We start from the raw sequence: 26216 nt of genomic DNA on the forward strand, positions 1-26216 counted from the left end.
AACTAAAATAATTTCATTTGTTATTTTTAAAAAATAGCCACAAATGGCATTGTGAATGTTACATAAGACAGAAATCAACCTTAAGACAGAATTCTGAAAAAAATGGCTGTTACTTTTTTTTCTTTGTCTACTTTGAGCATCATAATCCTAGCTCTAGTAATTAAATAGGTTCCACCCAAACCAGGAGTCTATTTATAATAGGTTTAATTAACTCTGATCATATATTAAGATGATATTTAGAATATTGATTTTATAGTGAGCAATTAATGAGCATACAGTGAGTTCCAGTCACACTGTTTTCACCCTTACTAAGGTGCTGGTGGTGACTAATGTGGTAAAGAAAATGTCCTTTTTAGATGATTGTCACATTATCTTCTGTGACCTCATACTTCTCTAGCCTTATGGGGGCTGGCATGTTTGGGGGTGACTGGCTTCTTATATGAGCCCTTTTACTGAATCTTAGTCTTTACACACTAAGCAAGTGTGTGCCAGAAGTAATTGAAGACCATGCTCATATATATATATATTGTTTGTTTGTTTGAGATGGGTTTTCGCTTTTGTTGTTCAAGTTGGATTGCAGTGGCCCGATTTTGGCTCACTGCAACCTCCGCCTCCCGGGTTCAAGCAATTCTTCTGCCTCAGCCTCCCGAGGAGCTGGGATTACAGGCATCTGCCACCACGCCCGGCTAATTTTTTGTATTTTGGGTAGAGACAGGGTTTCACCATGTTGGCCAGGCTGGTCTCAGACTCCTGACCTCAGGTGATTGGCCCACCTTGGCCTCCCAGAGTGCTGGGATTACAGGTGTGAGCCACTGCACCTGGCCACCATGCTCATATTTTTATTTCTTATAGAGGAATTTCCTGTATTTCCTATAGAGGAACAGCTTCTCTCCAATATATTTTTCAAATTTTGAAGATAATTGTGGTGCCGCTTTTCGGTCTCTAGTCTGACCACTTGGGGTCCACATCCCATACTGTTATGCAGAAGGTGCTGATGGGGCCAGGAGTCTGAGAGTGGGAAGAGGCTCAAGTGCTTAACCACTAAGACAGTTCTGGAATGTCTTCATGAGACAGAGAAGACTATAGCAAGATGAGTGTGCCTTCTGTGTTCCAGTCACAAATATTCAATTGTCTGTTTTCCACACATAAGTCAAATTCAACCTATCCAAAAGTGCTTGTCACCTTATGCATCTAACTTGCTTTTTTTTTGTGTTCCTGGTTATAGGAAATATCAGGGTTCTTCTTTATCACTCATTATCCCTTTACTTAATCCAGCACTGGGCTCTGTCATATCCATTCCTAAATCTCCTTCTAATTTGCCCCTTCTGGCCAGGCGTGGTGGCTCACACCTATAATCCTAGCACTTTGAGAGGCTGAAGCAGGTGGATCACCTGAGGTCAGGAGTTCGAGATCAACCTGGCCAACATGGTGAAACCCCATCTCTACTAAAAATACAAAAAATCAGCCAGGCATGGTGGCACAAACCAGTGATCCCAGCTACTCTGGAGGCTGAGGCAGGAGAATCGCTTGAAGCCTGGAGGCAGAGGTTGCAGTGAGCCAAGATCGTGCCATTGCACTCCAGCCTGGGCAACAAGAGCAAAACTCCATCTCAATAATAACAACAAAAACAACAATAATAATGATAATAATAATGGCCGGGCGCAGTGGCTCAAACCTGTAATCCCAGCACTTTGGGAGGTCGAGGCAGGTGGATCGTGAGGTCAGGAGATCGAGACCATCCTGGCTAACACGGTGAAACCCCGTCTCTATTAAAAATACAAAAAATTAGCCGGGCGTGGGGGTGGGCGCCTGTAGTCCCAGCTATTTGGGAGGCTGAGGCAGGAGAATGGCGTGAACACGGGAGGCGGAGCTTGCAGTGAGCAGAGATCACGCCACTGCACTCCAGCTTGGGCGACAGAGCGAGACTCCGCCTCAAAAAACAACAACAAAAAATAATAATAATTTGCCCCTTCCTAAACATTCCCGTAAACCAAATTCCCATGATCATATCCAATCTATAACATTTATTATTTACTGAGCTCCTATGTACCAGACACTGTTACACATTCCTTTTTTCCCCCAGCTTTTTGTTTCATTTATCTTTTGTGTTTTTTTGTTTGTTTGTTTGTTTCAATTTCATTTAGTTCTGCTCTGATCTCGTTATTTCTCTTCTGCTGGGTTTGGGTTTGGATGGTTCTTGTTTCTCAGGTTCTGTAAGGTGTGGCCTTAGACTGTCTGTTTGTGCTCTTTCAGACTTTGTGATGTAGGCTTTCCTTTTAGCACGACTTTTGCTGTACCCCAGAGGTTATGATAGGTTGTGTCACTATTATCCTTCAGCTCGAAGACTTTTTAAATTTCCGCCTTGATTTCATTGTTGACCCAATGATTGCTCAGGATCAGGTTATTTAATTTCCATGTATTTGCATGGTTTTGAGGGTTCCTTTTGGAGTTGATTTCCAATTTTATTCCACTGTGGTCAGAGAGAGTACTTGATATAATTTTGATATTCTTAAATTTTCTGACACTTGTTTTGTGGCCTATTATATGGTCTATCTGGGAGGACATTTTAAAGTGCTGATGAATAGAATGAGTTGTACACTTCTTAACGTGCTAATTTTGTTTCATCTTCATAGAAACTTTATTTGGTAGGTACTATTACACAGATGACTCAAGGACCTTGTCAATTTTATAGCAGGATTTTTCAGCTTTGGCTTTATATCAGAATATCATGAAAAATTAAAAAAAAAAATTCCGGCCAGGCATGGTGGCTCACGTCTGTAATCCCAGCACTCTGGGAGGCTGAGGCGGGTGGGTCACCTGAGGTCAGGAGTTCGAGACCAGCCTGGCAAACATGGTGAATACCTGGTCTCTACTAAAAATACAAAAAATAGCCGGGCGTGGTGGTGCATGCCTGTAATCCCAGCTACTCAGGTGTCTGGGGCAGGAGAATTGCTTGAACCTGGGAGGCGGAAGTTGCAGTGAGCCGAGATCACACCACTGCACTCTAGCCTGGGCAACAGAGTGAGACTCTGTCTCAAAAAAACAAAAAAAAAATTTTTCAATATCCAAGCCATGCCCTGGACAAATGAAGTCAGAATCTCTGAGGGTGGGACCTAGACATTAGTCTTTTTTCAAGATCTTCAGATGATTCCAACACATACCAGATTGAAAACCACTTATTTATAGCCATAAGGCAGTAGATTCAGAAACTGAACTAAGGTCTCTGACTCCACAGTCTACATTCTAAAACACAGTGCCATGCTTTCCCTTATGTTGCATGGTGCTACCAGGGTGAAATGTGGCATGTCATGTTACTGCCTGACTTAATCTCTTTAGTGATTCCTGTGTCCTTCAGTTAAAATGTGATCTCTTTGGTATGACATACAAGACTGGGCTGATTTTTCCCTCCCTTCTACTCTGTACTCCAACAATACCAGGTCTTCTACAAGTACCTGAATAAATGCTATTCTTCACACATGCTGGGCTTTCTCTCTGAACCGTCTTTTTTTTTGAAAACATTTTTTCCAAGACTCTGTTAAAATGCCATTTTATTTTTTTTTTATTTTTATTTTTATTTATTTATTTTTTTGAGACGGAGTCTCGCTCTGTCGCCCAGGCTGGAATGCAGTGGCTGGATCTCAGCTCACTGCAAGCTCCGCCTCCCGGGTTTACGCCATTCTCCTGCCTCAGCCTCCCGAGTAGCTGGGACTACAGGCGCCCGCCACCTTGCCCGGCTAGTTTTTTTTGTATTTTTTAGTAGAGACGGGGTTTCACCCCAGGATGGTCTCGATCTGCTGACCTCGTGATCCGCCCGTCTCGGCCTCCCAAAGTGCTGGGATTACAGGCTTGAGCCACCGCGCCCGGCCTAAAATGCCATTTTAAAACTTCCTCTCTGAAGTTGTTCCAAACCACTTCCTTACACTAGGCTGTACAGATTCGTCTTTCTTTTGTCCCACCATGTACTTTTTCATCGATCACATGGTTTGCACCTGTTTACTTGTCTGTGTAATGAATGAATGGATGACCAGTCACTGATTAAGTCTGTGAATCTAGATTGTAGCCATTTTGCAAAGAACCTTCAATACTAGCTAAAGAGTTGGGAGTTTATCATGTAGGGAATGGGGAGTCAGTGAGGATAGCTGAGGAGGGGGTGAGATGCTGGAGATGGTGCTTTTAGAAACTGTAATCTGACGTGTGAGGTATGTGACAGTTTGGATATAGGATAGGACTAGAGGTTGGAGATCACTGAAGAGTTTTTTCTTCAAAAATAAGAATCCACATTTTTGGTAATAAGAGCCTCAGTCACGATTGTGACAAGAGGAGTGAAACAGAGATCGATAGGATGACACAAGGGAATTCTAGATTTTGGTGACTACATTTGGAGGGCCAGGGAGAACTAAGAGTCAGAGAGGAGCTCGAAGTTTTGAGAATTGTTGTTGTATGTATTAGTTTCCTGGGCTTGCCGTAACAAAACACTGCAGACTGAGCACTTGGAATGACAGGAATCTATTCTCCACAGTCCTGGAGGCTGGAAGGCTAACATCAAGGTACTGGCAGGGCCACTCTTTTGAAGGCTCCTTGTCTCTTTCCTAGCTACTGATGGTTGTAGCAATCCTTGGTGTTCCTCGGTTTATAAAAATAAGAATCCACATTTTTGGTAATAAGAGCCTCAGTCACGATTGCGGCAAGAGGAGTGAAACAGAAGTGAAACGCTTCAGTTATAGCCTTATTTCTGCAGTGACTGTCTCCGTCTTCACATGGTCTTCTCTCTGTGTCTGTGTCCAAATTCCCCTCTTCTGACAAGGACACCTGTCAGTGGGTTAGGGTCCACCACCCTAATTCAGTATTACCTCATTTTAACCTGATAACATCTGTAAAGACCCTATTTCCAAATAAGGTGAAATTCACAGATGCCAGGGATTAGGATTTGAAGATATTTTTTTGGGTGCATGCAATTCATCGTATAACATTAATTCATTCCATCAAAGAATCATGTATTGAGTTGTAATTGCCTTTAAAGCATTCACAGTCTAATAGAGAAGACAGATATTTAAGCAGATCATTCTATTACAATGTTATATGCACATATTATTATGGACACACAAAGAAGGGTCATTTAACCTAGCCTAATAGAAAGCAGACAAAGGTAGAAACTTGGATAAAAATAGAAAAAGAGGAACAACAGTTTCTTGGGATTTAAATCACTCAATGCTTTGTTTTATAATTTTATTAATTTAATAAATGACCTCTAGTTTGGGTACATCCATGAGGAAACATCCCATCTGAAGTTACCAATAGGGGTTCGGTACAGTTCTGTAGCAGATATAGGTATGGGAGACAGCTACAAAGAGAAAGGAATCTATATGCATCCCGTCCCTCTTTCCTTTTTTTTTTTTTTTTTTGAGACGGAGTTTCGCTCTTTTTGCCCAAGCTGGAGTGCAATGGTACGATCTTGGCTCACTGCAACCTCCACCTCCCGGGTTCAAGCGATTCTCCTGCCTCAGCCTCCCGAGTAGCTGGTATTACAGGCATGCGCCACCATGCCTGGCTAATTTTGTATTTTTAGTAGAGATGGGGTTTCTCCATGTTGGTCAGGCTAGTCTTGAACTCCTGACCTCACATGATCCACCTGCCTCGGCCTCCCAAAGTGCTGGGATTACAGGCGTGAGCCACCGCGCCCGGCCCCTCTTTCCATTTTATACCAAATTTCTGGGATCATTTTCCTTTGTTCTAAAGTTTGGCCTTTACAATTCAGTGTTTGTTTACCTTTGAAGATAATTTGCCAAGCACACGATTCTAGGTTGACATTTATTTCGCTTAAAGTTTTAAAGACATAGTTCTCTTGTGTTTTGGCTTCTATTGTTTTTGAGAAGTCTGCTGTCATTCTGATTTTTTTGTCCTTTTTCTGTGGCTGCTGTTAAGATCTTCTCTTTGTCTTTAGGTGTTCTGCATTCTCACTGCTGGTGTCTGCGTATGGGTTTCTTTTTCTTTTTTCTTTTTTCTTTTTTTTGAGACAGGGTCTCATTTTGTCACCCAGACTGGAGTGCAGTGGTGCAATCTTGGCTCACTGCAGCCTTGACCTCCGGGGCTCAAGCGATCCCCCGTCCTCAGCTCCCCAAGTAGATGGGACTACAGGCATGCGCCACCACACCTGGCTAATTTTTGTATTTTTAGTAGAGATGAGGTTTCACCATGTTGACCAGGCTGGTCTCGAACTCCTGGATTCAAGGGGTTTATCCATCTCAGCCTCCCAAAGTGCTAGGATCACAAGCGTGAGCCACTGCACCCAGCTGGATTTCTTTTTATTTAACCTACTGGTATATGTTGTGCTTCCTGGATCTCTGTATTCATGTTTATCATCAGTTCAGGAAAATATACAGCAATTATTTTAAATATTGCTTTTACTTAGTTCTTTGCATTCTGCTTCTGGGCTCAGATTAGATATATATTAGGCCTTCTTATTATCTTAATATCTTTTAATAGGTCCTTTATATTTTTCATTTTCCTGGGCAATTTCTTTGTATATATTTTCCAGCTTGCTAATTCTTTCTTCACTGTGTTGGATATTAAGATTTTAATTTCTTAAATTTCCTTTTTTTCCCCAATATGCTTGTTCATTCCCAATAGGCTCTTATTGCTTTCTTATCTTGGTGATTGCTTCCTTTTCTTCTTGAAGCATTTCACACATTGCTATACTACATTCTGTGTCTTCTCTGTGCCAGCAAAATGTATGTTCTGTGCAGGGCCAATATCACCGTTCCAGTCAACCCTTGTGTGGGTGCAAGATTGGAGGACTCTAAGGTACCTGTCTGCCACCCCATGGCAAAGGACTGGGAAGTGGAATGTTTGGATTCTCTCTAGGGAAAAACATTTTACATAATGCTTATAAATGACACAGTTTCTGTGGCTTGTTTTTACTTCGGAGTTTAAGCTCTTAGTGGATAGGGAGTACTTTAAACTTTGCTTACCTGATCCTTGGTTCTCAGTGAATAGTAAATCAATCTCCATCATAGTTTCAGAAACTCTAAAACAACTAATTTCATCCAAGAATGTATACCAGTTTGGAGTAATGATGTTTTTGTCTCTATATTTAGTAGTCAGTGTATAATAATACTTACTACATAAATGTAAGCTAATATTGTTTTCAGAACATTCTCATACCGCCAGGCGTGGAGGCTCATGCCTATTATCTCAGCACTTTGGGAGGCCGAGGCAGGAAGATCGCGTGAGGCCAGGAGTTTGAGACGAGCCTGGGGAACATGTTGATACCCCATCTCTACAAAAAATAAAAAATCCCTTGGCGTGGTGGTGCATGCCTGTAGTTCCAGCTACTTTGGAGGGTGGCTGAAGTGGGAGGGATCCCTTGAGCCCAGGAGGTTGAGGCTGGACCGTGTCTCAAAAAACAATATTGAAAAAGAACAAAAAAACCTTCTCACACTTGTTATCTTGTTAAAGGTTAAAAGTGAAAGTGAATTTTAACGACTGTAGTTTTGATTTGAAACCCTTGGCAAGAGCTCCTTATCTTTTGGAATCCCAGGAAGAAGAAAAAACAGTTATTTACAAGTAAGTCTGTTCTTCCATAGCTTTGCTTTTCTTTTGCTAAGATGCTAGACTGTGCTGTCATTCCCTGCCATCCTGTCATGTTGCTGAGACAGTGCTGAGACACACACCAGGCTCCATTGTGGGAGGACACCGGGCATCTCCCACCACTGTGTCTGGTGAGGTGGCAACACTTCCCAGGCTTTTCTGGTCTTAAAGAGCAAGTAGGCTGGGTGCGGTGGCTCATGCCTGTAATCCCAGCAATTTGGAAGGCCGAGGCAGGTGGATCACCTGAGGTTAGGAGTTTGAGACCAGCCTGGCCAACATGGTGAAACCCTGTCTCTACTAAAAATACAAAAATTAGCCAGGCGTGGTGGTGGGCACCTATAATCTTAGCTACTTGGGAGGCTGAGGCAGGAGAATTGTTTGAACCCAGGAGGCAGAAGTTGCAGTGAGCCAAGATTGTGCCACTGCACTCCAGCTTGGGCGACAGAGCAAGACTGTCTCAAAAACAAACAAACAAAAAACAACAACAACAAAAACAAGTCACTAATACAGAAATAACAAACACAGAAATGGAAAAAAAATTAACAACTTGTACTAAAGCTAAAAGGTTAGGAGATTTAAAATTGAATTGGAGTAGTGTAAATGGAGTTTGGGACTGGTTTGGGTGGGTAGTAGCTGTTACAATATCTTACCCAGAGTGATAGATGTTATAATCAGAGAAGTGGTACATACTATCAAATACTATGTATATAATGTGAGGAATCATCTCAGCTAACAGTTGTAGAATTAAGAGATTTCTCTACATAATTATGTAACTTGTAACTATTTGGTTAAAAGTCATGCTGTCCGTCAGATATTGCTGGAGGGAATGTAAAATGGTGCAGCAACTTTGGAAGGCAGCTTGGCAGTTTCTCAAGATGTTAAACATTAAATTATTATGTGACCCAGCAATTCTGCTCCTAGGTTTCTACTCAGGAGTAATGAAACATATATCCACATAGAGGCTAGGATGTGGGTGTTCATAGCAGCATTATTCACAACAGCCAAAAAAGTGGAAACAACCCAAATGTCTATCAGCTGATGAATGGATAAAGAAGATGTGGTATATCCATACAATGGAATAGTGATACATGCTGCAACATAGACAAACTTCAAAACTATTGTACTCAGTGAAGGAAGCCAATAACAAAAGGCTACATATAGTATGTTTTTAAATACAAAATGTTCAGAAAAGGCAAATCTGTAAAGACAGAAGGCAGATAGTAGTTGCTTAGGTCTGGGGATAGGAGTGGAGAGTGACTTAATGAGCATGGAGCCTTGGGGTTGATGAAAATGTTCTAAAATAAGATTGTAGTGGTGTTGCAAAACTCTGTAACTATACTAAAAACCATTGACTTGTACACTTAAAATGGGTGAATTTAATGTCATATAAATTATACCTTATTAAAATTGTTGATAACAATAAAAAAAAAAAACTAGCAAGGTGGAAGAAAAGTGAGCTTATGTGACTTTCTAGGAGATGAGCTTACAATTCTCTGTTCCTAAAAAGTGCCCAAAGTAAGCTGCAGTGGTTTCTTTTCCTGAACAGGCTCAGAATTTGTTGAATAAATACAGTGTGGCAGAAGCTGGAGGGCTTTTAGAGATGCTGGTATGACCAGCAGAGAGAACGACTGATTGTCTCCCGAGGACCTTAGTGATATAAAGTAGAAACAGATGACAGCTGGGGAGGGCGCTGGCCAACATGGGCTTACTGTCCTTGAGGTGTGGTTTAACTATTTGCTGGGTTGCCTTTTGAATAGGAGCCACAATTGAGGGGAAAAAGGAAGTGTCCAAACTAAGCCCTATTTGCTTGGTAGCTGAAGGCCTTAAAAGATACAATGATTGATTGAAAAGATAGAATTGAGAATCACTCTTGCATATTAGGGTCCAAAAGAGTAAGTTCCTCTGCAATCCCTAATTGCCAGAGTCTCAAATAGACCTGTTTGGGTAAGACTTTAGGATAAATGGCATCTTAATTCTATTTAATTTTGATAAATGATATAAAAGGAGAGATTTTGTTCTCAAATACATCTTCTAGCAGAGCAAGACCCACACGTGAAGGAGGATATTGCGTTGCTGGAGTAGTGGGGTCCTATATTTTAGACTAGAGGCTTAAGTCTAGGCTCACTCTAGAAGGCGGAGGAAGACTGGATTCTCTTCCATGAAAAGGGAAGCATCCCAGTTCTGGCAGCAGGGGTGGAGAAGGCACATTTGTCTTTGGCAGAGTTAGACCTTCTCAGGGAGGGCAAACTGGACAGCTCTGTGAGGGATCCTTCCCGCCAAAGGACCCAAAGCTGTCTGATGAAGCAGCACAGAGATTACAGATGAAACGGTGACTAGAGCAAGGCAATACTATTTATTTGGATTTATTTTCACACAAAAAGCATGTAAATACATTTATTTTCACAAAAATACATAAATTCACATAGAACTCATCACCTTCAAATTTAAATAAAAATATTAAGTGCTACAGTTGAGAGTTAAGAGAATCCCTTCCTTTCTGGTTCCTTCGTGCAGAAACAAAGGGTCATCCTTTCTAGAAAGAGAACCGCTGTGTTATCGAGACGGAAAGAATCCAAGTGCCAAAGAGGCCAACTCTGAAGGGTATTTTTCTTCCTTGAGCCTCAGCCAGGAAGGAGGCAGAACGGGAGGAAGACCAGAATGGGTAAGAACTGGAGCTGTCCCATTTCATCATACATAAGGCGGCAACCGCTGATACCAAAATCTGAGCACCTGGGAACTTTCTTTGTATGGCAGGCTTCCAGGAAGAGAGGAGGCAGTGGGGAATAGGTTAGAAGCAGCTGAGGGGCAGGTGTCCTTTATTCAGAGGGAATGGAGAGAGCCACCTGCTCCCTGGTGGAGCCACACGATGAGGGTGCCCCTGGTGGGTGGGCCACGCTGTCCAGGATTTCCCTAGCCCCTCTATCGTTCTGCCATCTCTACCCTGTCTCTACCGTCTACCACTTAGCATAGCCAAGCCAGGGCCCTCATTTTGTTAACCTTAAGGCAGTCAAGATAGGTAGAAAATTTTCAAAAGGACCAATACTAAATTAAAGTAGTAAAATTTGGGAAGTGAAAGCCCCCATATTGAGAGATTGCCGGCAGCAGAGAGGAGCACCCGTGCTTTCTCACTCGGCACCTCGTGACTCCTGGATTGCATTAGGGCCGAGCGAGGGCTTGTTCTCTGTGGACCCTGGAGTAGGCCCTGTGACTAGTGAAAAGGATCCCGGGAGAAAACTCATGAATAAGGGAGAAAGTGAGACTTCAGACTGAAATTACTAGAAATGCTTGGAAGTAAAGGAGGAAAATGAAACTGAGGAACCAGACCAGTTAATTAAAACCTGGAGTAACCAGGAGATCCAGAGTTTCCTAAAAGAATGGGAATTTCTTGCATTTGAAGAGTTGAGAAGAAGAATCATGAATTATTGAGAGGAATTGCCTAGTGTCTCAAGCAGGGGGGCATAAAGAAGAGCTGGCGCCGATATCTCCAGTTGACAAGCCTGCAGGGCTCATACTGGACTCCTCATGAGGCCAACTCAAGGCCAGGGAGCAACCCTGGCCCTGTCGTTACAGAGAGGCCCTACACAGGATTCTGGGATACAGATAAAAGGACAATGCCTTTTCAGGTCCTCTGTGCAGATGTGATCGTCCCTCCAACTCCTAGTGCTAGCCCCTGTCTGCTCTGAGGCTCTGCTATTAGTCCCCTATGTGATCTCCAAGAAGGATCTTCAGGTCCCAGATGGGGGCCCTCCATGGTCAGCTCCATGCCTGTCGTCTGCCGTTGTCCCTGCAGTCCCCAGCCCCTAGCAGCAGCTGTCAACCTCTTCTGACCCTGATCTCAATTTTGAACTTAAAGACATTTAGAACCTGGATTCTTGATTCTGTGTGAATGACCATGGAAAAGCACAATTTTATACCCTGGTGCATGACTCCTTCCTCTCCCAGAATGTGCAATAAATGAAGAAAAAAGCCCCAACATTTAAAATGTAAAGTTTATGGAAATACTAGGTGTTGGGCCATGTGCGGTGGCTCACGCCTGCAATCCCAGCACTTTGGGAGGCCGAGGTGGGCAGATCACCTGAGGTTGGGAGTTCGAGACCAGCCTGACCAATATCAAGAAACCCTGTCTCTACTAAAAATACAAAGTTAGCCGGGCGTGGTGGAGGGCGCCTGTAATCCCAGCTACTCAGGAGGCTGAGGTAGGAGAATCGGTTGAACCCAGGAGGTGGAGATTGCGGTGAGCTGAGATCATGCCATGCACTCCAGCTCAGGCAACAAGAGCAAAACTCCCATCTCAAAAAAAAAAATCTCTCTATATATAGATATATATTTAACATATATATTTACATATGTATAGATATACATACCTATATTTACACATCTATCTATCTGTCTATTTATAGGTGTTTACAGAGCATAGATTTCTCATCCTAAGGTAATGATAGTTAAACTTAGTGGCCATTTGACTGAGCTAGCTCAACCTACCATTTCTGGGTCTAGGTGGAGCTTCTCCCTCCAGTTCTCCTGTCCAGAGTCAGCTTCTTAGGAGTGTATGCGAGAAGTCATGGCCTTCCTCCCCACGTGAATGGCCTGTCTTCTGAGTATCCTTCAATCTTGCCATCTTCCTTTCTGACTGTCTCTCTATTTCCCCACTCCTATCCCTAAAGGACAGGGGCGCTACTCTTTTACTCATTCATGAAAATTTACTAACCTTTTCTTTTGTGTGTTTAAGCTCCTTTTACTGCCATGTTTTGGTATGCTCTCATGTGCTTTCTTGCTTCCTCAAAATTTTAACAAGCGCCAACCCTGAGCCAGGCAGTGTTTGAGGGGCTGGAGACACAGTGGGAAACAAAACAGAGACGGCTCCTATTTCCTGGAGCTTACATTTTGGTGGGGAAATAGACAATAGTCAACCAAGTAAACACATAACATCATGTGAGTTAGTAATAAGGAAAACAAAGCAGGTAGAGGGGTGGGGTGGGAGGGTGGGGGATGAACGAAGAGGACTGTTTTAGGTGGAGAAGTCTGAGGAGGCTTCTCCTCTGAGATGACGTTTGTGCAGCAGCCTGAGGAACCCAGGGAGTGAGGCGTGGAGAGATCTGGGGGAAGAGTGTTGCGCAGATGGATGGGCCCAGGCAAAAGCCTGAGATGGGAGTGAAGCTTGTGTGTTCAGGAAACAGCAAGAAAAAGTGGGGAGGCTGAAGACAGTGGGTGCTGAGAGAGGGCGGGAGGTGAGGCTGGAGCAGAGGCAGGAGCCAGGCAGATGGGGGTTACAGGCCGGGACAGGGAGTTAGAATAAAATTCAAAGTGTGAGGGGAAGCGGTGCGGAGGTTTGGAGCAGGGGAAATAATATCTAGTCAGCATTGTACAAAGAAGAGCATGGCTGCTGCATGAACAACTGTGGATGCTGGAGCCGAGGCAGGGCCGTCAGGCAGTGAGGGCTCCAGGCCACGTGAGAGCAAGGACTCTAGGCTCCAGTGTGGGTGGAGAGGAGCTGGCAGAGCTTGTTTGTCGGTGTGGAAGTGGGTGAAAGCGAGAAATCAGTGCAGAGGGGCCTGGGTGGATTGTCGTCGTAGTCACTGACCCCTTAGGGAGGTCTAGGGGGAAAGCAGGTTTGCAGGGAGAGAAGTACAGAAGTGAGGAATAATCGTGTTTGGGGCTGATTCCATTGCAATCATTACAATACCGAAGGAGGATTTGTAGGGTGTGATTTTAGAGCAACTGAGCTCTTCCCCTCACTGTCCATTTAAACCTGTTCTGTTGGGGTTGGTTCTTCCCCTGCCCTGGGCATTCTCAGACAGTAAAAAGCCTCTGGTTATGAAGACAGTCTGTTCAGTAACTAACATGGCCAGTCTCGTATAACATAATGACCAACGCTTCAATCTTCATTTAAGGTCTCCCTCCCCCCGTTTGGGGCTGCTGAAGCCGGAGCTGCAAGAAAGAAGAGGGAGGTAGATGTCTTCTCTCTTTCCCTTCTTACTGTCCTATTCCTTACCCCTCTTTCTTGCCACTGTGATTTCTGATATCTGCAGAGTCCACAGTGGGAGGGAGGAAAGAGAAGTAATGAATGGGTGGGCAGGAAAGTTCTTACCTATTAATTTTATGACGATCTATTTTAGTGTAAGGCATTCTCTGGGCTTGGCAGGGGTTTGAAGCTATGGTTTTTCTCATGGGGCACTTCCAAGTAATCTTCAGAGAAAATTCCTATTGCTCGGAATTTCTTGCTGGATTTCTTTTCTAGCTGTTTGCTTAGGACTGTCTCTGGCTCTGAGTATCTGATGGAACTGCCACTACTTCATTCTTCACTTAGGAACATAGCCTCTATCACCTAAAGAGATGCCGAGAATAAAATTAGATCCATTTCAGTATCTTTGTAGATGCCCATCCTACACCCAGGAGGAGATATACAGTAGGCAGGTGGAGGTACAGGTCTGGAGTTCAGGGGAGACTGGGGGTGGAGATAGGTTTTTGAGAGTCATCTTCATATAGATGCTACGTGAAATCATGCAATCACCTAGGGGTGAGTGTCAAAGAGAAGAGGGCCGAGGGCTAGTCCTGCGGAATACCAAGATTTAGAGGTTGGGGCAAGGAGGCAGAGCTGGTGAAGGAACATGCGTGGAGTGAGAGGCTGGTATGAAAGGAAGCAAAGCAGAAGTGTGTGCTACTGCAGAGGCCAGTAGAGAAAGAGTTTCAGAAAAGAGGGCACGCTCAGCCACGTGGCAATGCTGCTGAGAGGGAGGTAAAATGAGGACTGGGAGATATAGGCGTAACTGCTGATTTTCATCAGAGAGGTTAAGTGGAGCAGCTGAAATGAAAGCTGATTAGAGTGGGTTCAGGAGAGAATTGGGGTGAGGATGTGGAGACAGAATAAGCAATGCTTTTGTGGGGTTTTGTTATAAAGTGGCTGGAGAAGGTAAGGCAAGGGAATGTTTTCATCAGCGATATTGATATGATAACATGTATGTTTCCTGATGGGAATGCTCCCATAGAGAGGGAGATTTGATGATGCTGGAGAGACAGGCAGCAGAATAGAAGGGCAGAGTCCGTCCACAGGTGAGGAGGTAGCACCCTGGACTCAGGTGGACAGGACACTCTATCCATTGTATGAAGACGGAAGGCCGAGTACATGGATGTAGGTCAAACTAGCTCAGTGGATTTTGCAAAAGAGTATTGTTTCCTTCTATTTACTCATTTTTTCAGTGAAGTGAGATCATCAGCTGATAGGCATAGAATAGAGATTTTTTAGAGGTTTGAAGAAAAAAGGAAAGAAAGGAACCTAGTATTTTCTGAATCACAATAATCCAAGTGGAAATTAGTACTCCCAACATGTTGACATCTGAAAGTTGAGACCACCGGAGTTCCCTCAAATCACGTCACACATCAGTGATCTGCCCATCTATGTGACCACATCCCTGAATCTCAGTGCTTCTGACTCCAGACAGTGTGAGGAAAGGCTGAGGCAGGAGGCCCAGGTGGAGACCCTGCCTAAGAGATGAGTCACTGGGCTCTAGCAGGACAGGCTTCTGGGGGATCAGCCCAGCTTAGCTGGGGAACACTTTCTGCTCTTGCAAGCCCCTCATCCCCATATCACACTCAACTCTTCCGTTTTGTCACCTTCAAAAGGTTTCAGCAACCAAGGAGCACACACTCTGATCCTTGATTGGTGAAAGGATACGCAAAATCAGGCTGCTTCAGAGGAAGTCATCTGCTCGCAGGAATCAGGGTGAAGGCCAAGGAAGGCACTCAAGAATTGTCCTGTCTCTAGAAAAAAGCATCTGCCACAAACTTCCTTTAATTTTTGAGTTCAGTGTCTGTGATAATTAAGAAATGGCAATACCATGTATTTTCCCCCGAAGTTAAGAAATATTGCTGAATGAACCAATAAAAAGAATTACAGCTCCCTTACTAAGTGTCCATCTTTGTTTATTTGGTTTGTTCCTAAATTAAGGTATGCTCCCTTTGGTCACGCACCCTTCATGGCCACAGCCACATATCCTCCTGAGGTTTTTTCAACATTATAAAATTTTAAAATTCATTTGGGGTTGGCGAGGTGAGGTGACTCACACCCATAATCCCAGCACTTTGGGGAGGCTGAGGCATGTTGCCCAGGCTGATCTTGAATTCCTGGGCTCAAGTGATCCACTCGCCTCGGCCTCCATCCGAACACCTGACTTGAGGTCAGGAGTTCAAGACCAACCTGGCCAACATGGCAAAACCCTGTCTCCACTAAAAATACGAAAATTTGCCAGGTGTGATGGCACACACCTGTAATCCCAGCTACTTGGGAGGCTGAGGCATGAGAATTGCTTGAACCCTGGAGGTGGAGGCTGTCGTGAGCCGAGATTGCGCCACTGCACTCCAGCTTGGGTGACAGGGCAAGACTCCATCTCAAAAAAAAAAAAAAAAAAAAAAAAAATTAATGTAGGGTATAATTACTTGCTTGCTGATTCTAAACATCACCTTCTGGCTTTTGTTGAATTTGAATCTTTGTCACAGGAAGACACAGTAGGACACAGAGCATAGGAGTGGAATTCTGTTTTCCGTAGGCAAAGGGACACCATAGTAACCTTTTTAAAAGACTTGGGGGAGTCTGATTTCTTCAGTTCTGTCTGTTCCCCACATACATATAATTCCAAGATCCCCCTCTTTCCTAGTCAATGCCCTAGATTTTGTATAAAAGACTGGCAGCAATGTTAATCCAACTGGAGTTGCAATTCAGCAACCTACAGGATCAATTTATGAACTTGAGGGTCACAGATGGAATAAGATGTATTAAAAATGGTGGCCCTATATTTTAATGCCTTTCACATTCTGGCATCTGAGTTTCATATTGTCTTGCTTTAAATTATCAATTTTTCTCTCATTCCATATTCCTCATCCTCTTTATTCTACCATGACAGTTATCTAGTCTCCCAATGTCTCACCCCCAAACAACATATGGTTCTAAGTGAAACTAGATTTTCTTTCTTTCTTTCTTTCTTTTTGAAACAGGGTCTCGTTCTGTTGCCCAGGCTGGAGTGCAGTGGCATGATCATGGCTCACTGCAGCCTGGACCTCCCAGGCTCAAGCAATTCTCAGCCTTTCAGCCTCCCGAGTAGCTGGGACTACAGGTGCAGACCATCATGCTTGGCTTATTTTTTGTAGAGAAGAGGTTTCACCATGTTGCCCAGGCTGATCTTGAACTCCTAGGCTCAGGCGATCTACCCGCCTCAGCCTCCCAAAGTGCTGGGATTACAAGCGTGAGCCACTACACCTGGCTGAAAACTAGATTTTTAAAAACTTTATACTATCAACAATTTCAGAGAAGTATAGAAAAAATAGTGATAATTGTATAATGAATCCATATGTATCTGACATCCAGCTTCAATACTGATTACCTCATGGCCAGTCTTGCTTTGTGTATATGCATACCTACTTCTCAACTCTAACTGGATGACTTTGAAGCAAATCCCAGATATAGTATCACAAATATAGTTGCTCATTCCACATGGTGAAGAGAAGATGCCTTTCCTTTCCCTGCACTTTGACATGAATACCAATTCCAAATACCTCACATTTCCTCTGAAGCCTTGTACTATTTCTGTATTATTTGAGATCATTTGTGTTGTAAGTAACAAGCTAACCAGAGCTAACATAAGCACAAATGGAATCCATTGGTCCCTGGTGGTCTAGTGGCTGGGATTAAAAAGAAAAAGAAAAAAAAAAAAAAGAATTCGTTGGAAGAGTGCCAAAGCATCTTACAGAACCCTGAGAAAAAACTGAATTCCACAGGAAGGGCAGGAACCTTGATAGCACTGGCCCCTGAGCAGCAGTCATCTCAGACCCTTCTAGGCTGTTGTCATGAACGTGACTCACACACCTTTCCAAGTCTCTGTTTTGGTTAGAAGTCTGTAATCCTAGAAGCAAGCCAGGAGAATCTGATCCTAGACTTGGGTCAGGTGTGCACTCCTTGACCAATTAGTCACAGAGAAGAACAGGAAGGTGCTCCATCGAGCCAGGTGAAGTGGCTTACGCCTGTAATCCCAGCACTTCGGGAGGCCGAGGCGGGTGGATCACCTGAGGTTAGAAGTTCAAGACCAGCCTGACCAAAATGGTGAAACCCCATCTCTACTAAAAGTACAAAAATTAGCTGGGCATGGTAGGGGGGCACCTGTAATCCCAGCTACTCAGAAAAGCTGAGGCGGGAGAATCGCTTGAACCCAGGAGGGGGAGGTTGCAGTGAGCCAAGACTGCACCACTGCACTCCAGCCTGGGCAGTAGAGCAAGAGACTCCGTCTCAAAAGCAAACAAACAAAACTCTACTTCTGTGAGTGGAATCAGGGATTTGCCAGAGAGATGGGACCACGCAGGCATTTCTAATCCACCATGTGGAGCAAGGAGGCCAGGAATCACTGAAGAAAGCTGAGCCCGAAAAGGCAGACAGGAATCTTACACGTCATGCTAAAGGGTTTGGAATTTATGGGGAGACCCTGAAGGATTTTATAATACTCTATAGTTTTTGGCATTCTTTCCCTTTTATATTACCTCATCAGTCAAAACAGACTTCTAGAAATCACACCAGCATTAAAGGGATATTGTTACTTCACCTTGACTTTATATAGAAGGAGAAAAGTTTCGGTAAATCAATTCTGTTCCATGAATCAGTCATTAATGCCTTCTCCATAGCCATTCCTCTGTTCAAGTGAGTAAGTTTAGAAATTCTCTTAAGTTTTCTTTATAAAAGGCAGCCTAAATCTATTTCACACTTTTAAAATAAAAATCTAGGTGCAAGTTTGTTCTTATGGTTAAGATTAACATGTACACCTCACAAACATTGGGACTTTTGTTTTCTGAGACAAGGTCTTGTTCTGTCTCCCAGCTGGAGTGGAGTAATACAAGCACGGCTCACCTCAGCCTCAACCCAGACTCAAACAATCCTCCCTCCTCAGCTTTCTGAGTAGCTGGCACTACAGGTGCCCGCCACCATGCCCAACTAATTTTTAAACATTCTGTAGAGACAAGGTCCCATTGTGTTGCCCAGGCTGGTCTTGAACACCTGGTCTCAAGCAATCCTCCTACCTTGGCCTCCCAAAGGGCTGGGATTACATGCATGAGCCACCATGATTGGCCTAGACTTTTTGATTTAAAGAGACTCTTTGGATAGAAATGCTTTTCTCTGGTACAGTTATAAATGACTAAAAACACTAGCCATGCCAAAATGGCAACCAGAAGCCAACTGCAAAGCTTCAAAAGGTTTGATGCTCTCCTGGTAGACAAGTCTTCAGTCTCTTAAATGTTTTTTTAATATGTTGGCATTGAAATTTCATTTTGTGTAGATGTCGGGATTATGTTTCATTCATTCATTTATTCATCATTCACTTAGTAAGTATCTAAGTGCCTGTTTTTCTCAGGTGCCCTGCCCGGTTCTGGGGATATAAGGATGAGCCAACATAGGCCCTCTGTCTTAAAGTTAGTAGGAGAAACAGTGACAAAAGATTTTAATACTATGAGATTAACTAACTTAGTTGTGGTATGTAGAAAGAGACTCAGAGCCTGCAGCAAGAGCCTAGGTGAAGACTCAGTGAAGCACTACCTATTGAAAGGAGAATCTTTCAAATCCTTAACAGTTATTTCCACCATGTAAAAAAGGTGACATTGCCAGGGAACATCAAGTAAAGAGACAAATGCTCAGGTAAGCTTTTAAATCATATGAGATTGAAATAATTTGATTCAGTAAATCAGGGAAACTTTTATTTTCAAATGAAGTAAGGAAGAAGCTAGGTAGAAATTAAAAATCCTATTTTGAATCACCTTTTGCTTATACTTAATGTAGTTTAAGCCATCAGTGTATTATACTTTTCTGCGTATGTCTACTCAACAGGAATTTTCTGTTTGCCTGCTATTTGGGTCAGTCATAGATGGTCCCATGTTATGAGAAAGATGTAAAGATGAGATAGATTCAGCTCCTTTTCTCAACAAGATTATACCATATAAGGAACTAATTTGCTGAATGGTCCCTCAGTTAGCCTGACTAGAATCTCTAAATCATGGTCTACACAGCAGTAAACGAGGAATTTTGGCCCCTCAAGTATCAATGAATGCTAACTGGGGCACCTGGATTCCTATCTCCACCTGGCGGTAATGAGGTGGTAACCTCATTAACCCTATTCGATTGGTGTTGGAGAAAGCCAACTAAAACAAAGTTTAAAATCCAGAGTCTCATAATATAAACTGAAAATGTTCAGACTTCAATAAAAAATAGTCATACCAAGAACCAGAAAGATATTTAATTGAATGAAAAAGACAATCAATAGAGACCAACACTGAGATGACAACGATGTTAGAATAAGCCCAAAAAGACTTTTAAGGTTGCTATGAGAAAAATGCTTCAATGAGCAAATATGAATACACTTGAAGCAAATGAAAAAATAAAAATCCTGAGCAAACAGGAGATATAAAGAACCAAATGAAAATTGTAGACCTGAAAATTACAATAGCCAAAATAAAAAGCTCAGCAGGTAAGCTCAACAGTAGAATGGAGAAGATGGAGGAAAGAATCAGTGAGCTGGAAGATAGAACAATAAAAATTACCAAATCTGAAAAAATGAGAAAATAGACTGGGGGTGGAGGAAAGAACAGAGGCTTAAGGGCTGTCGGGGCTATAATAATATTCTTATCATCAGAATCCCAGGACGAGACACACAGGCAGGACTAAAAAAAATACTTGAAGAAACATTGGCTGAAAACAGTAATCCTTGTTAATATCCTGTATCTTGATGTAGCTATGTCAAATCTTGGTTGTGATAATGTACCATACCTTAAACTATTAACAATAATTCCTAGATATCATTAAATATGTAGTCAGAGTTTTGGTATTTTCCTGATTGGCCCAAGTGTTTTGAAGTCGGTTTCTTCACATCAGAATCCAAACCAGGCCCACCTGTGGCACCTTCACCCTTCAGTGGGAGTGAGAAGCCGGACGCGTCACTTAAGACCATTCCTCTTACGCTGTCGCCCTCAATCTTACAGGTAAATGGCAAATTCTCTTTCGTATTAATGTACAGGCCTCGATAAAAGTCCAGAAGGGCGGCGGGGGCCTCGGCGGTCGAAGGCCCGCGTGCCCGCCGGGGCCGCGAGGGAAGGGCGCCCCCGAGACAGCCGTGGAGGGAGGGCGAGGGCCAGGCGCTGGGCTGCATCACTGCGTTTCCGTTTGCTGTGAAATCAAATGGCGCCCTTCCTTTTCCCGGGACGTCGGCGTCCCCTTCCAGCTGGCGTCGGGGCAGCGCTCCGGGGCTGGCGTGGCGCATGCGCCCCGACGCGCGGGCTCACGGGCTCCTTTCTCCGTTGCCGTTCCAGGACGCGGCCGCGGGGGAGCCCCACCGGCACGGAGCCGCGGGGCCTGCGACCACCCCCGGGGCTGGCCTGAGGTGGGGCCCGGGGAGGCCTGCGGGCCTGGGGGTCTCAGAGCCCAGGGAGGGCGGTGGCAGGGCCAGGGCGGCGCGGCCCGGCGGAAGGGCCCGCTTCGGCCCAAGGACGACACGGGAGCGGGTAGCCGGGCCTGTTGAAGCGCCCAGGGCGCCGAGGATCCCGGTTTGTTGGGTGACTGGGCCCAGCTAGAATGGGGCCAAGCGGGATTCGAACACTCCCTCAGCCCACAGGCCCAACTCTCAACGGTAACCGTTGTCCTCAGCCTCAGTTTACCTTTTCTTCCCTCAGGGATTCTGTCCATGGCTGCCACCAAAACTTGGATTTACGATGAACATTTCAGGCCAGAAAAGTTAAGAGAATGGCCGGAGCCCGAGTCCGTGTCTTTAATGGAGGTGAGAGAACGTGGCGTTTTGAGACGTCATTTTGGCGGTGGGTCCCCTCGAGTCTGGGAACTGTTTATCTTAATCTCGCTTCTGTTCTCATAATTGGGACAGTGCCTGGTTTAAAGCAGGCGTTGAAGGGGAGTGTTCCGGGCTCAGATTTGGCCGAGAGTGTGGCCAAGAGTGTTCCCAGTCGCCAGCCTGGGGACTGGTGCACCGACGGGGGCAGGCGGGTGGGTGAAGGCAGCAACCCCAGCTCCCCGGCAGGAGAAGCCAGGTCTGGGCTTGCCAGTCAGTTCTGCTTTAGGATCTGGTAATGATTTTCTCATAAAGTTTCATTGTTTTGTATCATCCTATGATTTGCCTCGCCGTAAAAAACTCTTGGAAATTTCCCCTTTTGCCCTGGTGGCAGTCGGAGTAGTGAGACGCTTAGTTTTTCTGTGTGTGCGCGCACAGAAAGCCGTGGATTTCAGAAGTGCTGCTGCAAATCATGACCTTTTTCCTTATATTTCCTGACAAAATCACAAAGAAGAGCCATCAAAGACAGAAACTCTTTAATTTCTTTAAACAGAAAAAGATTATTTGACAATCTGACTCAAGAGTGTACATGACATTTGCTAACAGTCTTACTAGGATGTTCTTTAAGAAGGTTACTTCCCAAGATGCTTGTCAACGTGTTTCTGCTTCTCCAAATAAATGAATAGATTGATTCTAAATTTATATTGTAGTGTCAGGATACATGTTTAATTGTTTTACATACTTTTTCAGTTACCATCTTCTTTTTAAATAAGAAAATATTTTAGAGACAGGTGCTTGCTCTGTAGCCCAGGCTGGGGTGCAGTGGCCCAATCATAGCTCACTGTAACCTCAAACTTCTGAACTCAAGTAATCCTCCTGCCTGGGCCTTCGAAACACTAGGATTACAGACGTGAGCCACCCTGCCTGGCCTGTCATCTTAAAATAAGTCTGAGAAGGCTTTAAAGCAAGATCCTCTTCATATTACAAAGAGCTTTATTTTAGAGAAGACCTGGGTAGCTGTTTGAATGTCATTTTAGATCTCATGTGAAGCTATTAAATATATGGGTAAAAACAACTTTCCTTTTTGAGATTTCTCTTATTCACAGATTTGATATTTGAGTTTGGGGTTTAGTTTGTTGTGATGCATTCAGTGTGGCAGAACGGAAAGAATAGTCAAATTGAATAACAGTTCTAAGAACCTTTATCATTTTTCATCAATAATTTTTAATGTAATAGTTTATCTCTTCCAGATACTGGATTTTTATTGCCTTTTCATTTGTTCACACTTAGTCCTATAAGGATAAAAGCTAGAGATTAGTTTATAGTGATCCAACTGAAAAAGCCCTAAAGTGGGGATTAAAATGCATCGGCTTTACCCAAACTCATAATGGAAACAGCAAGTCCCTAGATGTGGATGATATTGGTTGGAGGCCACGAGCTCCCACTAATTAGCTCTGAGACTCTGGACTAGTTGAACTAAAGGGAATTTTCTGTGGTTTTTGACTTATGAAGAGATCTAGCAAAAGGCAGAAAACTTCAAGGGCCCTTTAAAACACACCTACTGGCTGGATGGGGTGGCTCACACCTATAATCTCAGTACTTTGGGAGGCCAAAGTGGGTGGATCACTTGAGGTCAGGAGTTCGAGAGCAACCTGGCCAACATGGTGAAACTCTGTCTCTACTAAAAAATACAAAAATTAGCCAAGTGTGGTGTCACGTGCCTGTAATCCCAGCTACTTGGGAGGCTGAGGCAGGAGAATCACTTGAACCCGGAGGGCTGAAGTTGTAGTGAGCCAAGATTGTACCACTGCCCTCCAGCCTGGGTGACAGAGCCGGACTTTGTCTCAAAAAGCAAACAAAAAACACCTACTGAATGCCTGAAAAGAGGATTCCTTTAGTAAGCTTTTTAGTGCTTTAAAACATAATTTAATAATATACTATCAGGGATTTGTTTTAAAATAGTCTGGGTGGGGGGGTGCTGAATAATAAGATTTATTAGATGACATAAGATTGACTCAGAATTAATCACTCTTGAACCTGGTTGATGGGTTCATGGAGAATGGGTTTAGAAATTTTCCATATATTTATGTTACATAATAAGCCTCAAGATTTACGCTGAAACTATTGGGTAAAGTACACTGAGTTTCGTCATTGTCTTTTGTTGCTTCAGGATTTACAGCCTAATATCCAATTCTGTAATTTTAGGTATTAGCTAGAGAAGACATTGATGAAGCAGTACGTGCAATATTATTTAGAGAAAATTCTGTTGTGAAGGTAAGAGTTGGCTCCATACTGCATTCTAAGTGTGTTCTAGGGGAGCAAGAATGTGCAGAACGACATGGCCAAGAGTCATGTCACCATGATCCAAGAGACTCAATTTGCAGGGGGAATGAGGATCCTGTAATTTACTTGTTTGTACTACATGGATCTGAGGTCATGCCCCCTTCTTGCAGGATCACTAAGAGGTCCCTAATCCCACTTGAATCTGTCCTGAAGGGATCTGAGAAATTGTCCTAATTGCTCCTTCTCTTCGTCCTGGTACTGAATAGAAACTCTTTCCTATTCACACTTGCCTCTTTCTCATGTGTTTCCACTTGCAGTGGGGATATAGAAAATCACTAGAAACAAAATAAACTTTTAAGGGTTATGACCAATCAGTAACTGATAGTCACTACGAAATTAGCTTAAGGGACATTTAATTTCAATGAGAGAGATGGAGTTATAATACTTTGGGAGGCTGAAGCAAGAACATTGCTTGAAACCAGGAGTTTGAGAGTTTGAGACCAGCCTGGGCAACATAGTGAGGCCCCGTCACTACAAAAAATTTAAAAATTAGCCAGGCATGGTGGCACGCACCTGTAGTCCCAGCTACTCAGGAGGCTGAGGCAAGAGGATCGCTTGAGCCCAGGAGGTTGGGGCTGTAGTGAGCTGTGACCATGCCACTATACTCTAGCCTGGGCGACAGAGTGAGACCTTGTCTTTTAAACAGACAAAAAAAGAATAAAGCTTTGACATTTGAATTGCGATTTACAATTTATAAAGAAAGTGCACATAAATTCCCATTTAAGCATCCGAAGAGATAGATGGGATTACCTCTCTTTCACAGGCCAGAGAGAGGTATCACAGTCTGATGTGCTTTCTACTCTACCAATTTTGTCACAGACTTTCCTGATGGTGAAGGCTGGACACAGGATGGGTGACCAGGGAATGCTTGGAAGTCCTGAAAAAGAAACAAGAGTTTCATGTGTTAGAAATAGCTTAATCTGATTCATGAGTTAGATGTGGTTTAATCTGAAGGCACAGTTGTGGTTTAGAAGTTTATATGAGTTCTTCTGCTCTGTGTTCCCAGCTTCTCTTACTGTACTTTATTCTGTGCTTCAGTTATCTTATACGGGGACTTTGCAACCCAAATGTGGCTGAGAGTTTAGTAGTGGGAACAGATGTTTTTTTCCCCCTTACTCAAATGACAATAAGTGAAACATTTCTTTATAATTTATTTTCCTTGTTTGTATCACTTCACTAGAGATTGGATACGTATTTTCAGCATCTGGATACTTTTAAGGAAAGAAGAAAAGAGATGTTACATAAAAAATGGGTTGAAAACGTTGCAGAGCCTCTTCAGCAGAGAATTATGGAAAAAGTAATTTCATATAAAGGGCTTAAAAAAATGAAACAAGAGAATGTTGAATATTATTTACAGCACAGACATAAAATGGTACTGATGTTTTATTTTTCAAATAAAGTATAATTTGAAGAGTTAGTCTAACAATTTCACTGGTTATACAAATAGCCTCCAGCTTATTTTTGTATTTAAGATGAGTTCATTGAATTGTAATACACGTACTGCATTCTTAAGCCTGAGGTTGGAGGGGATAGGAGTGTTGACTTGGAACTAGATTTGTCAGGAATGATTTTATGTAGATGTTAATGGAGTTACTGTGGCTTAAATCATAAGGGCATTTATCATTTACTTCACAAGAAATTGAGAGGTAGGTGGTTTCGTGGTGGGTTCTGACAGCATAACAATGTCAGATTTTTTCCTATTCTATTCTGCTATCCTTAGTATTTTCAGTTTATCCCCATCATTCTCACATTTGCCGGATGGTTGCTTATAGCTCCAGACGTTAGGTCTTCCTTCAGGGCAGGAAGAAGAAGGGGTAAGGAATGGTGCCAGGGGCCTCTTCTCTTACACTACTCCTTTGCAGGAAGCAAAAAGAGTCCCCAGAGGCCCCTAGTCAGCTTTCCCTTAGGTCTCTTTGGCCAGGACTGGGTCATGAGGCAAGTCCTAGCCATAAGCAGGGCCTGGAAAGCCACTGTGGCTTTCTCATCTCTCTAGTAGGAAGTGGGCAAAGGAGAATGCTATTGCATGGCTGAGTTAGCCAACCAGTAGGTGTTAGGACTAACAGTTTCTGTACTCTGTTCTACAGTTTGGCTTTACAAAACAACAAAATTTGGTTTCTTAATTTGAAGATTTTTTTGATTTTGAGGTCAGGACTGTCTTTCAGAATTTAGGTCTATCTATTTGCAGTACCAAATGCAAATCTGTTAACTTCAGGTGTGCACTACTGGATCTTTTTTTCTTACCTCCACATATCTAGTAGATATCTAGAGTAGTGGCTGGGTGCAGTGGGTCACCCCTGTAATCCCAGCACTTTGAGAGGCTGAGGTGGATGGATTGCTTGAGTCCAGGAGTTTTGAGTCCAGCCTGGGCAACATGACAAAAACCCGTTTGTACAAAAAAACAAAACAAAACAAAACAAAAAAAAACGGTGTGGTTCTGTGCACTTGTAGTCCCAGCTACTTGGGAGGTTGAGGTGGAAGGATCAC

The 26216-nt window shown here is 43.4% G+C and overlaps 2 protein-coding genes across 5 annotated transcripts in view; both read left to right on the plus strand.

The window, feature by feature from the left end:
• Positions 1-15489, plus strand: part of FAM228B (family with sequence similarity 228 member B) — a 46938-nt gene extending 31449 nt beyond the window's left edge. The window contains 5 exon segments of the mRNA XM_009183786.4: positions 7456-7563; positions 10102-10216; positions 10218-10249; positions 13479-13535; positions 15208-15489. Coding sequence (XP_009182050.1) covers positions 7456-7563; positions 10102-10216; positions 10218-10249; positions 13479-13535; positions 15208-15244 — 349 coding nt within the window. The 3' untranslated portion in view covers positions 15245-15489.
• Positions 15490-20863: 5374 nt separating this feature from the next.
• Positions 20864-26216, plus strand: part of FAM228A (family with sequence similarity 228 member A) — a 42322-nt gene continuing 36969 nt past the window's right edge. For 3 of the 4 annotated variants that reach the window (XM_009183784.2, XM_009183781.2, XM_009183785.4), the window contains exons 1-4: positions 20884-20990; positions 21280-21383; positions 23595-23663; positions 24913-25104. In XM_009183784.2, coding sequence (XP_009182048.1) covers positions 21291-21383; positions 23595-23663; positions 24913-25104 — 354 coding nt within the window. In that variant the 5' untranslated portion in view covers positions 20884-20990; positions 21280-21290. Of the gene's footprint in view, positions 20991-21279; positions 21384-23594; positions 23664-24912; positions 25105-26216 lie in introns of all 4 variants that reach the window. The other variant, XM_017947331.2, reaches the window with a different exon arrangement.

The sequence above is a fragment of the Papio anubis genome, chromosome 14 (genome assembly GCF_008728515.1).
Source record: "Papio anubis isolate 15944 chromosome 14, Panubis1.0, whole genome shotgun sequence".
In the NCBI taxonomy this organism is placed as follows: domain Eukaryota; kingdom Metazoa; phylum Chordata; class Mammalia; order Primates; family Cercopithecidae; genus Papio; species Papio anubis.